The 14,942-nt window shown below is 37.4% G+C and overlaps 2 protein-coding genes across 3 annotated transcripts in view; one reads left to right on the top strand and one right to left on the bottom strand.

The window, feature by feature from the left end:
- The window catches only part of LOC124271165 (regulator of nonsense transcripts 2-like), a 56,753-nt gene extending 48,377 nt beyond the window's left edge, over positions 1 to 8,376 (top strand). The window contains exons 33-41 of the mRNA XM_046706242.1: positions 182 to 294; positions 755 to 829; positions 1,606 to 1,701; positions 1,968 to 2,067; positions 2,390 to 2,466; positions 2,636 to 2,698; positions 3,517 to 3,595; positions 4,127 to 4,284; positions 6,559 to 8,376. Coding sequence (XP_046562198.1) covers positions 182 to 294; positions 755 to 829; positions 1,606 to 1,701; positions 1,968 to 2,067; positions 2,390 to 2,466; positions 2,636 to 2,698; positions 3,517 to 3,595; positions 4,127 to 4,242 — 719 coding nt within the window. The 3' untranslated portion in view covers positions 4,243 to 4,284; positions 6,559 to 8,376. The remainder of the gene's footprint in view (positions 1 to 181; positions 295 to 754; positions 830 to 1,605; positions 1,702 to 1,967; positions 2,068 to 2,389; positions 2,467 to 2,635; positions 2,699 to 3,516; positions 3,596 to 4,126; positions 4,285 to 6,558) is intronic.
- Positions 8,377 to 14,408, bottom strand: LOC124271164 (quinone oxidoreductase-like protein 2 homolog). Of its 2 annotated transcripts, none has more exons than XM_046706239.1 (10): positions 14,344 to 14,408; positions 12,843 to 12,978; positions 12,468 to 12,612; positions 12,030 to 12,126; positions 11,390 to 11,520; positions 11,092 to 11,201; positions 10,712 to 10,793; positions 9,745 to 9,926; positions 9,164 to 9,392; positions 8,377 to 8,947 (listed from the first exon to the last, which is right to left on the bottom strand). In XM_046706239.1, the coding sequence occupies exons 2-10, from the start codon at positions 12,923 to 12,925 to the stop codon at positions 8,870 to 8,872; spliced, it is 1,137 nt and encodes a 378-aa protein (XP_046562195.1). In that variant the 5' UTR covers positions 12,926 to 12,978; positions 14,344 to 14,408; the 3' UTR covers positions 8,377 to 8,869. The 2 variants fall into 2 exon arrangements, with proteins under 2 accessions (XP_046562195.1, XP_046562196.1); XM_046706240.1 differs by having other exon boundaries at positions 12,843 to 12,941; positions 14,344 to 14,385.
- Between the last annotated feature and the right edge of the window lie 534 nt (positions 14,409 to 14,942).

Raw genomic sequence — 14,942 nt, forward strand, 5'->3', positions numbered from 1 at the left:
TTTATTCATATTAGATTAAAGGTGTGGTTAAACATTTTGCTGCATTTCGTTATGTGAAATGTACCAGATTAAGAGACATAGACATGCACAGAACCACAAGTTGGGTTTATGTTTCTGGTTTGTTACCAAAAATGATGAAATAAATAAAAAGATTTAATCATTGTGGCTATGTTGCTTTCAGTTGAAGAACTTAGCCAGAGCTTGTCTCAGTCACGTCTTGAGGATGGCACAGAGTCCAGTCAGGATGACCAGAGTGGTCAAAGTCACAGCCAGACTGGAAGTCAGACAAGAGACGTGAGTCTGTGTTTGAGTCATGTTTGACATACAGTTTTTAAAGAGTTCTAAATTTAAATGTTTGTTTTGATTAATAAGATTTTATTGTTACATATTTTATTTTCATCAGTTTAGTGCTGTGAGTGTAGCTTGCTGAAGGAAGGTTCAAGTACAAATGTGAATCTTTTAACTTTTGAAACATCACGTTGAAGGCAAATTCAGACATACGAATTCATAGCAATGTGCAATTGAGACTGTTTTGTAGTTTATGTGCCTGTTGTTTTACTGTCCTTTAATAATCATGAAAATGTAAAGACTATTTTTGGAAACAGACCTTGGTGAGGTAGTAAATATTATGATGCAATCAATATGTAGAGGAATTTAAAATGAAACCGATAGTGGCTACACTTATGAGCATTCCTTTGAAATGTTGTTGTCAGTTACTGTTTGATTGTTACTGTTCATGTTTGGTGATGTTCAGGGCGAGGATGAGAGTGACGACAGTGATAGAGATGAGTTCCTTGAGTCTGCTGGAGAGGATGAGACAGAAGACCAGGTAGTGAAAAATATCTCTCATAACTAGATATCTGCTGTAATGACTTCCTGAACAACTCTTATCTGCCATGTATTGCGAGCCCTTTAAAAACATATTCTGTATCCTATATGAAAACAGTGAAGTTGAAAACCATAGATTTTTCTGTATCAAATCAGCAAACTTCATCAGGGTTCATGCAAACTTGAAAAGTGATGGAATTTAAATGTGCTATTTTTCAAACACAGTTCTTGTAAAATGCCAGGAATTTTAAAGATCTATCCAATGAAAAGTTATTCCTACAAAGACACTACTTCTATTACATTATAGCCATTATGATTGTGTAGTGGCTGTCCTCACACTATAACCTATCCAAGATAACTGCTGTTGTGTCTGTCAGGAGCAAGGTCTTGCCACATCTTTCATGTCAACTAGGTTCACATCCTCAGTTCACTTGCCATGGATATGTGGGGCAGGTGTAAGATGCTGCCATTTTAGTAGCTCTGCACCTGGACTCACTGAGCATGCATGCAGAGATTTACATCCACTTGTCTTACTCTCACAGATAATGTCAAGGGTTTTATATACTGGAATAGCATGGATCACTACAGATGCTTTCAATCACAGATTGGATTATTTACAAAAGTGATATAGTTGGAATAATGGGGACTACTGTATTATACAGCATTGGATCATTCATTTGTTAGATGTTGAATACCTTCACTTTTTAATAATATCTTCATCTGAAGCATGTAAAATGTGATATTACCTCTATTTTAGTTAAGAACTGCCTCTTTCAGATAACTTTGGTGACTGGTGCTCCAAAACGCATTGTATGTCAAGAAGATGATGACTTCATGACTGCCTTTGACAAAATGATGTCTGAAAATATTCAGGTGACTTTTTTAGTCTGGATTTATATTTCCAAAATGGCTGATTTTATCTCATTGTTTAACATTCTTGTTGGTACTAGAAAAGTAGATATCACTTAAAAACACATTTTCATTCTATCAATAAGATTCATGATGGTTTTGATGCCAACAAGCTACAAGACAGACATCGACAAAGATAATAATATCAGTGTTTCTGTTGTGTATTGCTGGTAATAGTTCATGATTGATAGCAAGATATGACTTTTATTTAATGCTCTATCTGCTGATAGGCTCGTGCCCAGGAATCTCTGAAGGTTCCCCAGCTTGACATTGCTATGCCTGTTCACCTGCGAAGCAAGACTAAGAAGACTGTTCCAGGCACTGGCACAGGTAGGTCATTCTTATCAAAACAGTGTCATCATTCCCCTGAGCTGTTGGAGCATTCTTGATGCAATGCCTCCTTTATGATGTTGAACAAATTATCTTTTCCTATTCCTTGCTGTACTCGACCTATATGCAAGATGGACTTAGTGAGGACTTTAATAAATGGGCCTCAGCATGAGGACTATAATAAATGGGCCTCAGCTAAAGAATGAAATAAGTGGATAAATAACATCATTTACATAGTGGATCATAAATGTCAAGGAATGAGATATCTATGGACAATTCCTTCTGCTGTCTCAATACTTAATTCTATAAAATGTTGATGTAGGTGTTACACAGCCTGTTCCTGAAGTGGATACAGCCATTAACTTTGTATTGATGACAAGGAAAGGCAACAAAGCACAGGTGAGCACTTCAAATTGCTAATTTGGTCAGAAGACCCGGTCAACCTTTCAGTTGCCATTGACATTTTATAGCCAAAGAAAATATCTTCCAAATGCTGTTGTTAACATCGGTTTCCAGTAAATTATTTACAAATTGTGTAGTTATATCTTCCGAACTATTCTCTCTACAGTTCACAAACCTGAATGTACCAATATCTGCTGAGTTTGCTGCCAAATTCAAAGAAAGAGAACAGGTATGGAAACTGAAAAGGGCAGACATTGTTGCATGAATACATATATACTGTAAATCCTGAAATTAATTTGAAACATTAGAGTGCTTGCAGTAATATATATAAAAGCTTTTCACGAAGTTTTATGTCATGTGTTTGTGGTAATCATGTCAAATAACAAACAAGACAATGCACACTCACACCTTGAAAATGTTGAATACAGCAACAGCAGTTGTTGTGAATACATTACATATTTAAGTTCAAAGGATTGTGTGAAATTATTTAAAAACACTTGGAAGCTGTTCAGTCTTCGTTGGTGACCAGACTCTCCCTGTTTGAACAGGGTCATTGAAATTGTATGTCAAGCCACTGAAATTGCAATTGTGAGAAACCAAATATTTTTATTCATTCACACTGCTGAGATCCCATGGAATTATGGGTCTACTGTCTTGGTGTTATCATTCATTAGTTTTTGTAGTTCAAAGACAGGGCTATCATTATAAAATTCTTGGGATGCCCTTTAGGCCAGGGGTTGACACTCCAGCTAGTTTTGGGACCTCTTTTTTCATGATTTACAGTGAGCAGAGATGAACCTTAGCATGGAATTTCTCTTAAACCTCTGCACAAATCTTTCTGAAGGTTGAAATGTTCATTCTTCACCCCAAACTCAAGTTCAGCACCTTTCCTGGACAGTCACTGAGCTACAACAGCAAGTAGTACTGCAAGAGTTGTCAAAACTTGATATCTGGGCAGATTCTTGTTGTGAGTAGTATCTTGTATTGAGGGACAGCTCTACTTATGTGTTTGTGCTGGATGACTATCAGAATGTGCTGTTATTGTAGGCAGAGAAGATGGAGAAGGAAAAGATGAAGCAGGTTGTGTTGGGCATACAGCAGAGGCAGGAGGAGGAGGACTATCAGGGTAAGACACACAGATATAAGGGAGCCAGACTAGTTTCCCTGAAAACCCAGCCTTATTGACTTCACTAAACCCCAATATTGTCATTGACTTCACTAAACCCCAGTTGTTTATTTTATAAAATCTGGGTTCGCCTTGCCCAGTTTGACCCAAACACTATTACATGTCTTTATAGGCTATTGTGAAAGCGCCTGTGAAGGTTGGAATTGGTCTTCAGCAACCCATGCTAATCGTAAGAGGAGATTTACAAGATCGGGTGGTCAGGCTTGCTGACTTGATTGAACCAACCATTGTGATAGAGCTGGAAAATTGCTGAGTTCTGCATTAAATAGGCAGAGTAAATCTTGTTAGTGCTCACTTCTGATTTCAACAAATCCTTTTGTTTTATTCATTTTACTGACCCTGGTGAGTAGGTAATGTCAGCATATTTACATGATTATGTATGTTTACAGCTGAATTAAGCTCATATATAAGAGTGGCATTGACTGTGGATGTTCATTCATGATACGTGGAATTGGCTTTTTTTGTCCACAGAAATGATGGCCTCCCTCAACAGACCAGTGCCTGTAAACACAAATCGTGAGCGTCGTATCCGATACTCTCATCCCAAGGGAGCCCCTGATGCAGATCTCATCTTTGGCTCTAAGTGAGTTTGAATGTCTCGCAGTCTCAATGGTTTATCTAGATCACAGGTATTTATCTTTTATTTCATTTAGTTTCTCTAGCACTTTTTGCATTATTGTTGAGTGTGCAGCTTCCATACTAATCAGTTTCCTTCAATTTCCTTAACACTTGTAAAGTAACTTTTCCCAAGAGTAATATTTAGAAGCTTTTTCATAGATATTGCCAGAATAGACTTGCTGAAAGAAAAACAATAGTATGATTAACAAACAAACAAATTCTTACAAAAATGATACCAAGAGCCTGCAAACTGATTGAAATATTTTGAAGGAATGCCTAATATCCCAAACGGACTGTAAATGAAATTATCACACAGGTATCAACACCATGTTCTGATAAATGATACTGCATGCTGCATTCATTTGCATAAACTTTTTCATTGTGTTTTAGCTTCCATGAGAAACATCATTAACCAAATGTTTGAACTTGTTAGACTTACATAGATGCTATCTTTATTTTAGCACCCCTGCACAAAATCCTATCAGTGGGATGTCCAGTTATTAACCCATTATAATGCTTACAGTCTTGCAGACGTTTTAGTTCTAACAACATTTGACTCTGGCATTGAATTGTTTCACCTGTGGTAGGATGTTTTGGGCATTTTCTTTGCATGCACTGGCTCTTTTTATCAATTTGAATAAATATTTTAAATATTAACAGTGTACAGTGTATTTGCACAGTAGCTTAGATGTGTGTTTTTGTTGGCTTTATAGGTCTTCAGTACACCATTGATATCACAGGCATGAGTTTGTCTTCACTGGACACATAAAGCTTCAACCAATATATCTAAATGTCTTGCTTAAGGTTTTTGCACTATATGCACAATCCTTTTTAAAACATATTGTCTTCTTGTTATGACCACAAAAATAATATGCCGTCCAAATTTTTGAATGCCATAAATTGAACAAAATATTTGGTGGCTGGCTACTCTTGAAACGACTTATATTGCTTTATTTGCCAGGCTTGCAAGTTGTCCCGATAGTGAAAAGATAGTAACGGTGTCGTAAGAGTGTTGATGGGATCATCGAGTGTGTACAATCGCCTCTAAGTTATCAAACATCTTCACACCCAATGTCAAGGAATAAGCCTAGGATTTTACTAAAGTACTGTCAGAAATAGAATAAAAATGCTTTTTCACATTTATATCTATAATTTAGGTAGTTAATATGTGAAAGTGTGGAATATCTTTTAAACTAAGTTCGGCCTAACTACAGCCACAGTGGGAGGGAGTTAGGAAATATAAAAGAAGGATTTTATTGAAGAGAGATTAGTGCAGAAATGAGCAATGCGGGGTTTTCTAAGTCCAATGCAACTTATTTAGAACAGACCATGGCTTTATGCAAATTAGTGTGCGATGATATTGTATTACAAAGGACACTTTTTAAATGATCATTTTGAAATTAGACTTAGCTTCATTATAAACAATAGCAGACGTAAAAAATAATAACTTTAATACTGAAACTATTAAAGATGTAGCTAGCATGGCGTCTCACTATCACCATAAAAAGAAACAGGTAGGAGGGGTTGTCTCAAAAGCAAAACCATGACAAGTGTCGCAGAGGGTGGTTGGGGTCGGGCTGGGGTACTAAGATATCAGTTAAGATAAGATAATCAATAGAGACATATTCAATACACAAGAAAAATCATAAAATATCTTTGAGATGACCCCTTGTGCCTGTGGGCTGCTCGTGCATTTCATGCCAAGTGAGCCGACGGTCCGTCGTCATACCTGGCGGAGTGACCTAATTGCCATCTATAGTCTGATCTATTGTTTTCAGCAGCTATTCATATTTTTTCTAAGTTTTGCCCGATTTTACGAGTAAACATGCTTTTCTGGATATCCTATTACGCATCTCTCTGAATGCCCAGTTAGGCCAATGTGGGTTATTTCGACATACGCTATTTGCAACTGTGTACATTTTAGGGATACAGAGTAACAGCCTATAAACAGTTGTTTTCTATTTCCGACAGTTCTCTAGTTTCCTATATTTGTTGTGTTCCAGCAGTACATGAGCACACTCCCAATGTGTTATAGTTACTAACCAGTAGTATTTTCACTTGGGCAAGTAATAATGTGGGTTTTTTTCATGACAACATTGTGACGAATTATATACATTATATTATATATATATATTATATTATGTATGTATAAAAAGTCTATAGAGACAACATTCCTTTAATGAAAAATAATGACATACTTTTCTCCTATCTCAATGCAGTGAGCATTATCAAATGACGGATATTTTGTAACATATGATAGACTCTTTCTGAAAATTGATTTGCAGAAAACGCTGAGAATAAGTGGAGCATGGTCTTACACAATGACCAGGAACCAATCCAGTGCTCCGAGCCAGACAACAACCAACCGACCAGAGAAGGGATGGAGCGGCCAGTCAGAGGGCTAGGATGGTGAAAGAGTGGCAACTACCTATAACTGGTTTCTATGGCAGTGACTGCAGTAGGCTCAAGGAAACATGCAAACACTTCAAATGATCATTGTATTCAGACAGGAATTTACTCTCTTTGTGTTCAAGCAAATTGACTAAGACATGATTCATCTCAAAAACATGATTCATCACAAGACCTCACTTCTACCTTTGAGTATGAGAACTGAAGACTGGATTTGCAAAGTAACCAACCACTGGGTCATAATTGCTCCATCTTATAAGCCATCTTAAGACAGATGATAAACCTCAATAAGTTTGGAAATTAATGTGGTTGTAGACACCTGCAAATGTGTTTTAAGCATGATACCCTCCAGGAGAGGATAATAAAGATGTTTTAAATGATCAAACTTAACAACTGTGATTTAAGTTATATCCCTGTGCTAAAGAGATATTAGCCTGTTAAATGATATATTTCAAGTGATGAATTCAAAGATGTTTGTCCCTTTGTGATGTTAAAACTTTCTATTTTTGATATGGTTCATTTTCACAAGTTGTTTCATTACATGTCATGCAGCGTTAACAAACATTTACATATACTATGCTTTTTTTATTAGCAAGGTATAATCTGTTCTGCCAGCTGATTCAGTGAATGTTTTATGAAAATGGGAAAAGTATAAAGGATTGGCTTAATTTTACTTGTTTACTTTCTCTACAGTTTTGCCTAACCACAAGTAAAAATGTTTATTTTAGCTTTGTACATCATTTTAGACAGTTTATGAATACATGACAAAAGATGATTGTTGCTTTCAGTTCTAGCCTCTATTCAGTGATATGATATAGGGTTGCTATCTTACAGATTCAAATTAGTTTGAAATCTAAGATTAGATTTTAACTTAACATTATGAAATAAACATTGAAATGATTTATTTAGATTATTTTAAAATGTTACAACCGAAAAAAATCCATGATTATTTTATTGGTTTTATTTATCAGCCAAAACTAAGTGAAGGTGAAATTTTGTCCTACTTTTATGTTTTCTGGTGGAAGGTATTACTTAAGCCTTGACTGTGAAGCATATCATGGTTGTCTTTGACTCTCTTACAGCTATGTATGTTTCCATATAAGGCATCTATGTTTACTTACTTGGTTTGTGAATTGGCCAACCCAAACTTTTACAAATACACAAAATAATATCGTTCTTAATGGTATGTCAATGTGGGAAGGGAAATAATCCTGCAGATTCTCAACTCAACTGAGAAATTGAAAAAAATGTTTTTAGGCATATGTTTAAATTTCAGTTGTGACAACCAGCCCTGTCTGGGTTTTGGAAAAAATGTGAACCAAGTTAGTAAATCTAAGAGGCCTAAGAAGCTGAACACTGATTAGCTTCAGTAGTTGTACTACATGTACCGGTAGGAATTATTGGGGAGTGATGGGGGGAAGCATGGGCCCTTTCGCAGGGTGAGACATCAAGTCTGATACTTTCCAGCACAGTCTTACTTGGTGTTCTTAGCCACTTGAAACAGTGAAATATACTTAATTACAAGGAGTATATATTAAGTTACTATTGTTAAACTTTAATTGGTATGTGGACTAAGTTACATGTCCAGAATAAAATCATTTGTCTTTCACTGGTTGTAAGACTATGCCAGGAAAATAACAGACTTGATTCTTTTTGCCATTTGCAGGTGCAAATAAAGAAAGTGGTTGCACACATTCATGTTTGTGTTTTATTTCAATATATGTAGCAATCAATACAAACACACATAAGAATGGATCCACAGACACACTCCCCAGATATTCTCTTACATGTGTTCATGACATATTCATGTCAGGGTCTAATAAATGTTCCAATAGTTTTACTGTTTAATACAAGTCTGGTACCACCAAGAGAGGACATTGCATGGGTTGGGATATGCAAACTGACAGGTCTATATCATCATCAATTAAACTATATACATGGTAGCTTGAACTGGCATTACAGTGGTTTCCTCAAACCTTTAGGAAACTTTTATAAGCTTTGTTATTACTTGTTACATAAGATTTAGCCTACTGGCATAAAATTTATATTTTGGTTTTGTACAGAATGCTGTCCAAAGTTTTCCATGCAAAATTCCCTTGGTACCTAATCTGACTATTTAAGATCCAAAGAATGAAAGTTATATACTATACATAAGTAATATATTATCTTTTATTCAATGAAATAGTTTCAAGCGTTAAGACTGGGAGTAATAATCACTTTTCCTGTTGACTTTCTTGATTTCACCAGGTCAAATGCTTCATTTACCTGGAAACAAAATGCATCAATCAACGTTTTTTTCCTTCTTGTTGATTATCTGACTCAGTACAAATAATGATTTGGAATATAAAAAATCTGTTCAAAGCCAACATATCATCATGGTTGTAAAATTGTTCCTCGAGCATGCTGCAGGATTATAAATGAGATGCACAGATTCTGGTTTATTTTTTGGCAATGAATGGAGCAGTTACAGACATTACTAACCTGATTTAGAGGAAATGTTTGTCCACAGTAAGGTTTTATTTTTCCTTGCTGAAGTGCTGTCATTGTGTCCTGTATTGACTTAGAGAAAGCTGGAGGGTTGGTGACAGCAGTGTTCCCCCAAAACACACCGTGGACGGAGCAGGACTTGAGCAGCAGCAGGTTAGCAGGTATTGATGGGATTTTCCCTGATGCATAACCAACAGTCACCAGTCGACCTTCCTCTGCAATACTTCATACGGAAAACACTTTCTTAAATGAGGATATGAATGTCATATCGCTTCATCAAGTAAAAATACATAAATCTGGAACTAGATGAAATTAAGACAAGTTCAATGAAGTCTTTCATGAAAAGTAAAAATAAGTCCCATGTAATGAATGAAATATAGGTGGATGACAACTGCCTTGGTAAGTTGGTTCAATGAAGTAATATCAATCAAGGCATCTTGGTGAACTTCATGAGAAATGTATTGATTTTTCAAGATATTTATAGTCAAACTGTTTGTGTCAAAAAGGAGGCCGATAATGAGGTCTTAATTGTGTGTGTCAAGCTAGTAGTCACTATTTAGAGAAGTACAACAAACCTTTTTAGACATTGCAGAAAGATATCTCCCCCAACCTGATCCAAAACAACATTAACTCCTCGACCTTTTGTGATTTCTTTGACTTTCTCTCGCAAATTCTCACTGTTGTAGTCTATTGTGTGGTGAGCCCCTCTTTCCCTGGCCAGAGCACACTTCTCAGCTCCTCCACAAACTGCAATCACCTGGTGCACAAGGTACTCAAACTTTACTATTTAACTAAAAGCAATCTTTAGCTATCTTTACTTCAATTTCAAAACAGTTAGCATATGGGACATTTTTGGCTCTCTGATTATGATTTTCCAGAATGACTGATTATGAAGTTCAATAATTTGAAAATTATGAGACATGTTCACAAGGCTGACAACATGCCATTTTTCTTGGACTTCTGACAATGAAAAACATGGATACAGTTAGAAAGAAAAAAAATGTAAAGTGAAAACTTAAAATGAAAGCTATGTACAAGGCCAACCAGCCTTGAGATTTAGGATAGTGACGTTTAAGCAAAATTAAGCATGTTCATTATTGATTACACTTGTGGCCAAGTCATCTTAAAATCCACATAAGATGGGAAATATTTTCAGATGTCATGGAATCCACATGGAGTCCTGCCAGGATCTTCATTTTGTTCTGGGGAGGGGGAGGTCATCAATTTGGTACACATGTACCTTGGGAGTGATCATTCATTTTGCACATGACATGCAGGGAGGGGAGGGGTGGTCACTTTGTACATAAATATTAAAAGGGGGGGTCTGGGGTGTCATTCACATTGTACATGCTTCTCCATAAAAATCATCAACCCCCTTAGCCATAAATTATGAACGGTCCCTAACTGCCAAACAACTATTATCAAGGACATGTTATTTTCATGGTCATTTCAACATGTTTGGTTCCCTTTCAATCTTTTTTAACACTTCAACACTACTTTATTTATGTACATGAGTTAAATATGAGAAAGGAGTAACAATACCTCTGTACCCAGGACATGAGCTGCAATATCCACGGCAGCCATCCCTGTTGCCCCTGCTGCTGCCGTTACCAACACCGTCTCACTACAACATACATCTGTCTTACAGTCATCAAAACCCCACATTGCCATCTCATCTGTCACAAGTTGCTAATGTAGTGACACTTCCTTGGGGTCCATATTCCGTTCTCAGCTGTTACATGAATGAAAACAAAATCGAAAAAGCACATGATGTAATTTATTCTAAGTAAACTATATTCGGTAACTCTGTAAAATGTTCTTTTAATTATCAAACAAGATTTAACATTTCAGTATCCCAAATTATGTCTAGCATCATACATATAAACATCTGACTTCTGACTTGGAAAAGATTTCCCACGTACCCAGCCTTGACCTTGGCCGTGAGGGTCAAAGCCATCATGGAAGTTCCATAGGAAATAACCATGGAGGCGGCTGTTACAGCAGACATGGCTTCAGGCACTGGGAGAACACTCTACCAGGAACACACAACATGGATTAATCAGTCATTATTTATATAACATATACAGTTTCTGCTTTCACATCAGAAAGCATTGGTTTTTTCCAAAAGAGAAAACAGGTTTGCTTAGAAATATTCAAAGTGGGATATAAACTGGAAAATATGTTGAATATAGAGATTTTTACTACTGAGAGACTGTCTACCTGTGTATTCAGCAGGCAGTATTCAGCGAAGGCTCCATCTACCTTGGAAGCCAGACCCACCACCTTCTGTCCTGTGTGGAAGTTTTTCACACCTTCGCCAACTGCTCTTACATGACCACACAGCTCCACACCTACCGACACAACCACACCCAGTTTAGATTGGGGATGATTGTCCTCATACACTCTGTATCAATGTAGTTGTACTTGCCTTATACTTGAGTGACTGGTGATCAATATCATTTAGAATAGTATTTCAGGACTCTCTAGAAACCCCTATATGGTGTGCTGGTATTCCTAACATCGTTAAAGGACCACCACTGTCCCCTTAATAGCTTGAGACCTTGTTTATGTTGTCACAGGATCAGATCTTTCTCTATGTGTAGATCTGAAGACTTCCATAAGAATTCATGCTGCTGCATTATGTGGACATTTATGCATCCTGTAGTTTGTGAGTACCATCTCATCTGAACCCATTAGGGAGGACATATTTGTGTTCTGTGATGGTTTTCTTCAGCAGAAATTGGACTTTCTGTATCCCTTTTTCAAAGCTGACATTTGATGGCTAAATTACATATTTCATATATCAATTTAATCGGTCAGTCAATTAAGTAATTAAGCGCTGCTTCCTGTGGAACCTCACCTGGGACATAGGGCACTGTGGCCTTCACCTGATATTGTCCAGCTGCCTTCAAAATGTCCGCAAAGTTGACTGCTGCCGCTTCAACCTCCACCAGTATCTGAAACCATAAGTAAGAGAGTGAGTGAGTATGGTTTTACGCAATATTCCAGCAATATCACGGCAGGGGACACCAGAAATGGGCTTCACACATTGTACCCATGTTGAGAATGAAACACGTGTCTTCAGCGTGACAGGCGGACGTTTTAACCACTAGGCTACCCCACCGTCCCCATGAGTGAGTGAGTGAACATGAGGGGTGTACATATCCAACATACACATATCTAACAACAGAGAGGAATGCTGGGGATTATACCATAATCACAAGGGAGTCCCATACATGGGTAACAAATCATAAAGAAGATGTTTTGATTGACCCATGTATCCCAAGTGAGGTTGTACCTGATCTTTCTTGATGTTTGTGGGCATAGGCAGCATTTGCACCACCATCGGTTGTCCCAGATCCTTCAGTACTGCAGCCTGGTAGTGACTGGGCAGTCCACTTCCACTTGAAGCAGTCCGGCTTGCTGTCACTGTCTTGTGGTGTCTGGGAAAACCATCAGCAGATTAACAAGACAATATTATTGACCTTTGTGACTTACTTATGTGCCTAACATGACGAAAAGTGTGTCAGGTTACCTCATGATTAAAACCACAGGTAATCCTGATGCTTGTGAGTATAGCTGACATTAGAGAGATAACAGCAACTGACACTGAGTGATCTTTTCATTTATTAGCAATGGAAAAAAATCATAGCTCCATAAAAAAAAACATTACCTGAGAACATTTCTGAAAATCACTTCTGGAGGTGTCTGGAAAGCCATCTTGGCAGCGTGACACAAGTGTCGTGTACAGTGCATCCCACAGCACGACGTCCTGTAAACGTACTCAGTCAGCAACAGTCTTGTTGCTTCTGGGCATGATGCATCACATTGTACATTAACATATCTGATACAAACCAACCACAACTATACTACCCAGCAAAACTTTAGACTCACTAGTGTAAATGTAGACACTTACTTCAGTCAACTGTTCTATAGTCTAAACTGGATTTTGCAAAATATCCCATTCAGTTTAATGGTACTGTTTACACATGAACTAATGTATTGTAAAGCAAATTTGGAACGTTGAAAAGATTATTGTCATGAATTCAGTAAATGATGAAAATCAGCGAATTCTTAACAAAACTTTACACCAAAACGCAGCTGTTCACATGAACGATATTTGCACGTGCTTTTCAGCAATAATCCTCGTACAATTCATCTGCATAAAGTTTGCAGTTGGTTCCCCGAGGTTAGTGGAGAATTCATCTTCGATGTAACCATATATATGAACATAACATGTAGTGAGTGCTTTAGGTGAGTCTAAACTTTTGATGTGTAGTATAGTTGTCAGTCATGGTGGTGATTTGAGACTTATGTTATATCAGGAATAAGCGATGTCAGGTCAGACTGGATCAAGATACAGTGGCTGGGTGATGAAAAGCATCCATAAGTATATTAGTGAATGAGTGAGTTTAGTTTTATGCTGCTTTTAGCAATATTCCAGCAATATCACACCGGGGAACACCGTAAGAATATTAGATATGGGTATATGTGATTTGGTTGATAAATAGGAACATATTTTCTCTACCATATTTTTCCCGCCTATACTGATGGCTTATTGATGGGTTCTCATGATAGCTGGACTGTGAGAAATTGTGGCAGTTTTGCTGTCAGAATATGCTATGTGAAACTCCTGGTAGATATGGCAGATACCTCCACACCAACCCACCACCAATTAGTAAGACAGGGCAGCTTGTATCGCCCACAGTCTGATGGTGTAGTAGAAACTCTGAACAAGACACTCAAATATATGTTCGGTAAGTATGTGACAGAGGATTACTGTGATAAGCATATCTGCTCAAAGTGATTAGGCAACCAGGTTAGGCCCTACAATGTTGATGATGTGCCATGTCATCATCCTTAAACCAACACCTGGAGACATATATATCATGACTGTGTAAAATATCGAGTCTGGACCAGACAATCCAGTGATTGATATCAGGAGCATCGATATTGGTTTACAGTGACATATATCGATAAGCAAGTCTGGCCAGCCGATGAAACGATAGGTAGGCAGACTACCATATACATTTGGCTCAAAATATTCGAACACCACTGACATGAAGTTTGAAGAAAGTATTTTCCTGTCAAAATGACATCAAATGAAAGCGCTGACATTATTTGTGCTCATTAGTGTGTGGTATAAACGAGACTAATGTTGGCTTGCCACTCACTTGCAGTCTTCCGGACAGATGTGGTCAAAGTTCAACTAGAGATGTTCCCAGAGTTACCTCCCTTGTACCAGACATCATGTGGGGACATTCGTCACGAAGTCGAATGAGGCCTCGACAAGGGCTGCTGGAAAACGAACGGCAATTTCCGGAGGTGAGGACCACTCTCCTGCCAGGTTTCATGTGGTATAGCTTAACGAGAATACAGAGTTAACTTAATTGACATGTCTTTACTAAATATAATCATATATTGTGAGACATATTTGACTTTGTCACAGACATGTCATGTTTGCAGACATTTTATTTTAATATCCTCTTACATACAGAGAGGTACGGAAGCCTTGAAGGAACACCTTGAAAATCCTTCTATCTTGAGCGCACAAGTTAGTATCTTGAGCGCGTTTTGGCACTGACAATCTTTTGCGCACAAAAGTATATTGAGCATACATGTATTTGTTCTGGCACAATTAATATCTTGAGCCTATCGATAGTTATCTTCAATGCGAAAGGCACAAAATGAAAACGTTAGTATCTTGAGCACTAGACGTATCAGAGTGCCAAATAAATATCTTGAGCGCATTAATACGTATCTTGTTGCTGCA

Source organism: Haliotis rubra, unplaced genomic scaffold, assembly GCF_003918875.1.
Source record: "Haliotis rubra isolate DU_JTF1 unplaced genomic scaffold, ASM391887v1 Scf158, whole genome shotgun sequence".
Lineage (NCBI taxonomy): Eukaryota > Metazoa > Mollusca > Gastropoda > Lepetellida > Haliotidae > Haliotis > Haliotis rubra.